Source organism: Salvelinus namaycush, chromosome 40, assembly GCF_016432855.1.
Source record: "Salvelinus namaycush isolate Seneca chromosome 40, SaNama_1.0, whole genome shotgun sequence".
NCBI lineage: Eukaryota > Metazoa > Chordata > Actinopteri > Salmoniformes > Salmonidae > Salvelinus > Salvelinus namaycush.
Window position 1 is genome coordinate 11,490,716 of NC_052346.1, and position 7,609 is coordinate 11,498,324.

A 7,609-nucleotide genomic window follows, 5' to 3' on the forward strand; every position below is an offset into this window, starting at 1 on the left:
TCAACATGCAAGCCGCCTGCTCTCCGACACACCTACCAACAGGCTAGGACGTCATAAACTTTGACGGTAGTGCAAATCGAACGGGTGCACAAGGAAAACCTATCCACAACAACACAGCTATTCATCCCTGTCATATTGTACGCTATATATACAAAATTATGTGGACACCCCTTCAAATTAGTGGATTTGGCTATTTCAGCCACACCCGTTGCTGACAGGTGTATTTAATCGAGCACACAGCCATGTCATCTCCATAGACAAACATTGGCAGTAGAATGGCCTTACTGAAGAACTCCTGACTTTCAACGTGGCACCATCATGGGATGCCACATTTCCAAAAAGTCAGTTTGTCAAATTTCTGCTCTGCTGGAGCTGCCTCGAATACTGTAAGTGCTGCTATTGTGAAGTGGAAACGTCTAGGAGCAACAACGGCTCAGCAGCAAAGTGGTAGGCCACACAATCTCACAGAACAGGACTGCTGAGTGCTGAATTGCACAGCGCGTAAAAATCATCTGTCCTCGGTTGCAACACTCACTACCTAGTTCTAAACTGTCTCTGGAAGCAACGTCAGCACAATAACTGTTCGTCGGGAGCTTCACCATGCGCAATGCCAAGCATCGGCTGGAGTAGTGTAAAGCTCGTCAGCATTGGACTCTGGAGCAGTGGAAACGAGTTCTCACGCTTCACCATCTGGCAGTCCGACAGACAAATCTGGGTTTGGTGGATGCCAGGAGAACTCAACCTGCCCGAATGCATATATGTCAACTGTAAAGTTAGGTGGAGGATGAATAATGGTATGGGGCTCTTTTTCATGGTTCGGGTTAGGCCCCTTAGTTCCAGTGAAGGGAAATCTTAACGCTACAGCATACAATTACATTCTAGACGATTCTGTGCTTCCAACTTTGTGGAAACAGTTTGGGGAAAGGCCCTTTCCTGTTTCAGCATGACAGGGGGGGCAGGGAGAGGGAGAGGGAGAGAGAGAGAGAGAGAGAGAGAGAGAGAGAGAGAGAGAGAGAGAGAGAGAGAGAGAGAGAAGAGAGAGAAGAGAGAGAGAGAGAGAGAGAGAGAGAGAGAGAGAGAGAGAGAGAGAGAGAGAGAGAGAGAGAGAGAGAGAGAGAGAGAGAGAGATGGGGAAAAGAGAGGGAGAGAGAGAGAGACAGAGAGAGCGAGAGAAAGAATGGGAAAAGAGAGGGGGAGAGAGAGAGACAGACAGATAGCTGGTGCCAGGCTCATCTATAATTGAGACAGGCTGCTCAGAGGAGCTTGGACTAAAATCAAGAGGGTGTCCCCGTGATGGAAATATCCATTCAATATTAAGCAGCACCTGAATTCTCCTCCCTCCCACTCACTGTATCTCTCTCTCCCACTATCCCTCTCTATTTTCATCCCTCCCTCCCTCTTTCCTTTCTCCATCTCTCACCATCTCCTCCCTCCCTTTCTCCTTCTCTGCCCCTCTTTCTTCCTCCCGTCTTTCAAACTCTTTTGCTTCAGTAGCATATGCACTGTTGATGACATTACCTCAGTCTTCTCTCCTGATTCAGTGAGACTGTGGAACCTGATATAGCAGATTTGACTACAGGCCATACTGCAGAGAGATGATCTTGTTTGCACAGCAAATCCACATAAAAATGACATTCCACTCTCTGCTCTTGAAAGTCATTCAATTCAATAGATGGCTTTATGCAGATATCATCGCTCGTATCACCACTCATAATTCCAGATGGGATAGGTCGGGGTGGGTGTTATAGCCCTTTTATCTTCTAGGAAATGTGCATACTACTGCAGGTTGGTACTTTGTCATTCCAATGGTGACAGAGAGCTTCGCTTCATGCTATTTAGATGTGTTCAGTGCCTATGGCGGAAACCCAGAGTGAATGATAGGGACTTTAATGTAGCCAATGAATGCAAATTATTGTCTCACTGATATTATAAGTACCAAACAAAACTGAACAAAGACAATAACTAAACAGATTGGACGTAAAAACGCACACACACACACACACACACACACACACACACACACACACAGACACAGACACAGACACAGACACAGACACACACACACACACACACACACACACACACACACACACACACACACACACACACACACACACACACACACACACACACACAGGGATAGAGGGACAGAGTTATATTTCTCAAGTGTGAAGGATGAGACTAATGGCAGAAATACTATGTTTCATGGGGTAGTCAATGTGATGTTTCATTTTTAAAATGCCACTGAGTGGAACGAGTCATTATTGTGGCACCTACAGATCTAGACAGACAGCGCAACAGAGAGAGAGAGAGATAGAGAGAGAGAGTGAGCGAGAGAGATGGGGGAGAGAGCAAGCAGAGAGAGAGAGAGAGCAGAGAGCAGAAAGAGAGAGCATGGAGAGAGAAATAGAGCAGAGAAAGCGAGAGAGAGAGAGAGTAAAAGTGAGAGTTTGTGTTGAATCAGGTATGCAAAACACTGAAATTCTAGTCACCAACTCGGCGGTCCTCTCTCTCTCTGTGTTTACCTAATGTCTTTGTGTTTGGGCCTGTCTGACCCTCTGGTCTAGATGGAATGTTGACTTACTCTCGTGTGTGTCACCCTCGTGAGCTGCCCAGCACACAATAAAAATATGGGCCCAATAAACCCTATGGGCCCTCGTCAAAAGTAGTGCACTAAATGAGGAATAAGGAGGAATTTGGGATGCAGACCATGATGTTTATGCATGAGAGATGGTGATTGGCCACACAGCATGTATGGGTTTCTCTACTCACCCAATCCCCACAGTCTGCTCTGCGTAATAGAGGTTAAGGCTGTGTGATTATTCCATTTGAATATGTGAATACGTTGAGAAATTCAAATTCAAATTGAGAAAATATGTATTATAGTGGAGCCTCCACACACACCACACACACACACGCACGCACGCACGCACGCACGCACGCACGCACGCACGCACGCACGCACGCACGCACGCACGCACGCACGCACGCACGCACGCACGCACGCACGCACACACACAGAGAGAGAGCGACGACTTCATTCAATTGAATAGAATAGTCTGCATGTAGTAGGATAGGTTGAGACTAAGCATTTGTAAAAACAGGATGTTGTTGTGTGACAGACTGTCATTACACTACTTCAGCAGAGTGAGAGACATGGAAAGAAAACAGAAGAGAACTCTACAGCGAGCGTTCATCAGTGAAACACGGATGGATGTGAAGATTGCAAATGGATCCCATCGCAGCACAGAGGCATCAAGCTCTGGTTTCCTCTCGATTCAATTTAAAAAAGGGCCCGAATCGGAATGAATGACGTCGCCACCGACACACACACACGCACGCACTACATTATGTATAGTGATTACAACAAGATTGTCTTGTTCCATCTCCAAGAGAACAAGGCCCGGGATGGCCTTAAGTGTGTTTGTTGTTGTAGTATTCAGGACAAACAGAGAGACAGCTGGGAACTGAAGGACACAACTGAAATGTGCTACTTTGGATGGTACATTTTAAAGAAGTCAAGGTTGGTAGTATAATACAGATGGTGTTAAGATCACTAAAACGCTGCATCACACTCGGCACCTCTATACTGTATGACGCGAGGCAAGCAGCCAACTTTTTGATCCTTGAATGCACAGCCGTTCCGAGCGAGAGGCACACCTCACTTACTAAAGGACAACGCAATACCTAATGTCTGATGTGAGCACAGGAAATGGTTGGAGGAGGACTTTGTGCTGTAACTTTTTAATAGAACCAAGCTATAAAAGGAACACCAAAGGTTCACCAAAAGGACAAGGTGTCAACTCATAATAGATTAATCTGCCTGACAAAACTCTGCTGAGGCAAGAAAATACTTCACAGGCTGTAAAGGACAGAGACTGGTTCTAAGGGCCAGGGGATTACTGTAAATTGGTGGAGATTGGCCTGCAGGCTCCAACTGGTCCATCGGGGCACCCAACTAAATGACCAATCACCCACGCCACAATCACATCTCCCTCGGCAACCCAATATCAGAGAGAAATGATTTCTGAAATGTATTTATTTATTTGACCCTTATTTGACCAGGTAAATTGACTGAGAACCCATTCTCATTTACAGCAACGACCTGGAGAATATCTAAAGGGGAGATTAGGAGGGATGAATGAGCTAATTGGAAGCCGGGGATGATTAGGTGGTCATGATCATACATCCCCTTTTGAAAAATTCAATCAAGTGTACCTAGAACCTTTTTTGGAAAGGTCGTAATTTCCTGATGTTCCTCAGGGACTTTATGCTCAGTCTGATTGGGGGGGCCTGGCAGGGCCTGGCTCCCCAGTGGGTGGGCCTGTGTCCACCCAGGCCCACCCATGCCTACGTCCTTGATGTGCATACCAATGTCATGTCGTTTTACCAATACTTAACCCACAATATGAGTATATTATAATGTAACGCTTATGATCAAATCAATTGTTATAAGGAGGTGGAAAATCCTGTCTGTGTTATGAGAGGTTTGTGACCCTCCCTAGAAAGATGGCTCATGGTCTGAGTCCCAAATAGCACCATATTCCATACTTGTGTACTACTCTTGAGCACAGCCCTATGGGTCCTGGTCAAAAGTAGCGCACTATATAGGGAAAAGGGATCCATTTGGAATGCAATTTACAGATTCGGGAAGTTTAGACACGGAGGTAATTAGAGCCTTACAGTTCCAGCAACGATAATGAGGACCCCTCTCTCTCTACCCCTCCAATCTTTCTTTTCATCCCTTCATCCCATCTCTAGGGGCCGGCCTGACCAGCGAAAGATAGCAGGACAGACACTATTGATTTATTCTCCCAACACGGCAGGTTTTAAGATCAATGCAACATGAAGGTATTCTCATTAAGTGATCGAAGCCTGTGAGGCCTCTCCTATGTTGGAAAAACACACTGCAGAGACGGTCCATTCGAAAGGCATTGGAGCACTGATATGAGTTCGTGGTAATGATGTGTTTATTGCCAGGGCCACTTCACACCCCATGTATTCATCCACACCTGTATCTAGCTAGATCACTTTATCAGACCCTCAGACTATGGCCTGGCTTAGTAATAGTACAAGCCCCTAGTTCCCTCAAACATTCTCCCATGTCGTCCTCTCTTTCTTCACCTTCATACCTCCGTCATCTCTCCAGTACTGTCCTCCACCCTACCTGTACACATCCCCCTATCCACATGCAGGGTTCTCCCCAGGATTTATTTAACAAGGTGGAAATGTCGCGTCAGCACACAGCAACCCATGTTTCATGACCAGTCACCAACTTTAACCCCGCTTCAACCAGCTATTATAAAACTGTTCAGCCCTTGTAGGTGGAAATGTCAGCCAGGCCAGTGATTACATACACCTTGACCATTACGCAACCGCTACAAGCTTAGTCATCTGGATAGGAAGGAATATCATCGTTAGAGGGCACAGCATGCACCCTGGGTGACTCTGGTTATTGGATATGGGAGAGGCGATTTAAACTTTCACTCTGCCACTCGCTAAGCATGTGACCCATCAAAACAATAGCAGCTGTCATGCCAACTCATAATCTCCACGGAAAATTCAGAAGCGGCTTAAACTACACGACTCATTCAATTATATGTCACCTTTTTATGTATTTAGCCAAGAGGTAATGGAATTGACCAATTTATTTTTTGTTTCTAGGTTTGTGCAATTTTAAATGTTGTATACAGTGAATGGAGATGCAATTGTCTTCACAAACAGATACTGTGTTTTTCTACTTCAAAAGCTCTAGACAGAAACCCCCCTATCTGAGCGGCACTAAATGAGATGTCATACATACACTGTAAGTGTTTTTGTTCAACACAAATTACCTACTGAAGTGTTTACTTCAGACACCCAGAAAAGTCCCTTGTCAAGCCAAGCCCATTCCATTTCCTCTCTCTCCTGCATTATTCTGTCACTATTCACTGACCCATATTTTGCTTCAAATTTCTCATATAAATGCAAAAGCATGAGCAACAAGCCCAGTGGGGAGGACTCCGTAGTCCGTACTCACCATCCTTGCGGTGGTAGGTGATCTCCACCTTGCGCTCCTCAGACCCCATCAGAGCCTGGGCTACCTGGGCGATGGCATGCCTGTTGGTGAACTCTCCATGGAGGAAGTCACAGGTGCACGGCCTCTGCATCACGTCCGGCCGTGAGAAGCCGGTCATCTCACAGAAGCCATCGTTGCAGTAGATGATGGCGCAGTTCTGAACCCGGGCATTGGCTATAATGAATTTCTTATCTGTGAAGGTGTAGAAGAGTGTATGATCATAGTGGGGAAGAAGGGGTAGGTTAACACATTCATGGTAGCATCAGAGGTATGTGATATAATACCACTCTGCATGATGCTTTATATACAGTATAAAATGTACACTGTATTATAAATCACTCCAAAATATACAGATGATCAATTAAACATTTCTCTTTCAGTCTTATCATGACTAAGGGTGCATTGCTTCAGTATTTGTTAATGGAGATGTGTGCTCTATTCTACTTGATTTATGTTCATGCCATAGCCATACTATAAAACAGAGAGATCCACATTTAATAACTGGCACATAACCACCTGACTATAGCCATTTCAAATGTGGGAGTATTTGAAAAAGGTTATATGTCTGTTGTTTGGATACTACTTATTACCATGTAATCTTGTGGCGAAACATAAGTTGTTGCTACTTCGAAGTACCTTAAATAATGCTCAGTGATATCCCATATTTAAATGATTTTAACCTCAACTCTCCCACTTCTAAAGTATCACAAGCACAACAATATTAGTTCTACTCTTACTGATTGTTAAAAAAAAATGTGTTATCGAAAATCCAATATTCAGATAAAAAAATTTGTGTGCAAGCAAGGCAAATACATTTTCCCAACAAAATGAATATTATGAATTTAAAGATACATTATTGTGAAAACACAAAGACAATACTCACTTTGTCCCTCAAATTTCTTTATAATTATCCCCAAAAAGGTGTTTTGTGGCGCAACATGACCTCTCCGAACAGGCATGATTATAAGAAAGATTCCTCTGTCCAAGTAGGAACGCACCTTTCTCCTGAGACTCAAGTTCTAGTGGCTCCAACCGCTAAAGTCTGAATGCCTCCCCTTTGTCTACACTCATTCTTAGGAAATCTCCCCTTCTTAGCTCTTCCGACCTTTTCCTTATTTCAACATAAATATGGTCCGACTAGAGCACATTTTGAAGCCTTCAAAGTGCACTTCGCCCGCATTGACTCTGGAGTAAAAGGTTGCTGCACAGCGTAGTTTCTCCAACATTTCAAAATGATCATGTGAGGGACCCTGTCGCCACTCTAAAGCGTTGCGCTCGCTGCTACTGCTGCTGTTGTGGAGAATGGACTGATGCTGCGGTGCCCCACCGACAGTGACGTTACCCCGCTCAGGCAGCGCTCAGCTCATGCACCTCGCGCTCAGCTCAATCAAGGCTGTGGAGGAAATCGTATATCCATGCGTTGAGAAGGAGCTATGCGTGACGCCAGGCCAGGGCAATAAAGGTGTATCGTCTATTTTTTACATTGACCCATGGAAAATACGTGGGTTTATGTCTCCCGTTGACTGTGGCATTCCTGTAACTGCCAATGCA

At 44.9% G+C, this 7,609-nt stretch overlaps 1 protein-coding gene across 1 annotated transcript in view; it reads right to left on the minus strand.

The window, feature by feature from the left end:
* LOC120033214 (potassium voltage-gated channel subfamily H member 7-like) overlaps positions 1–7,017 on the minus strand; it is a 100,593-nt gene extending 93,576 nt beyond the window's left edge. The window contains exons 1-2 of the mRNA XM_038979497.1: positions 6,942–7,017; positions 6,020–6,250 (exon numbers count right to left, since the gene is read on the minus strand). Coding sequence (XP_038835425.1) covers positions 6,020–6,250; positions 6,942–7,017 — 307 coding nt within the window. The remainder of the gene's footprint in view (positions 1–6,019; positions 6,251–6,941) is intronic.
* Positions 7,018–7,609: the final 592 nt, after the last annotated feature.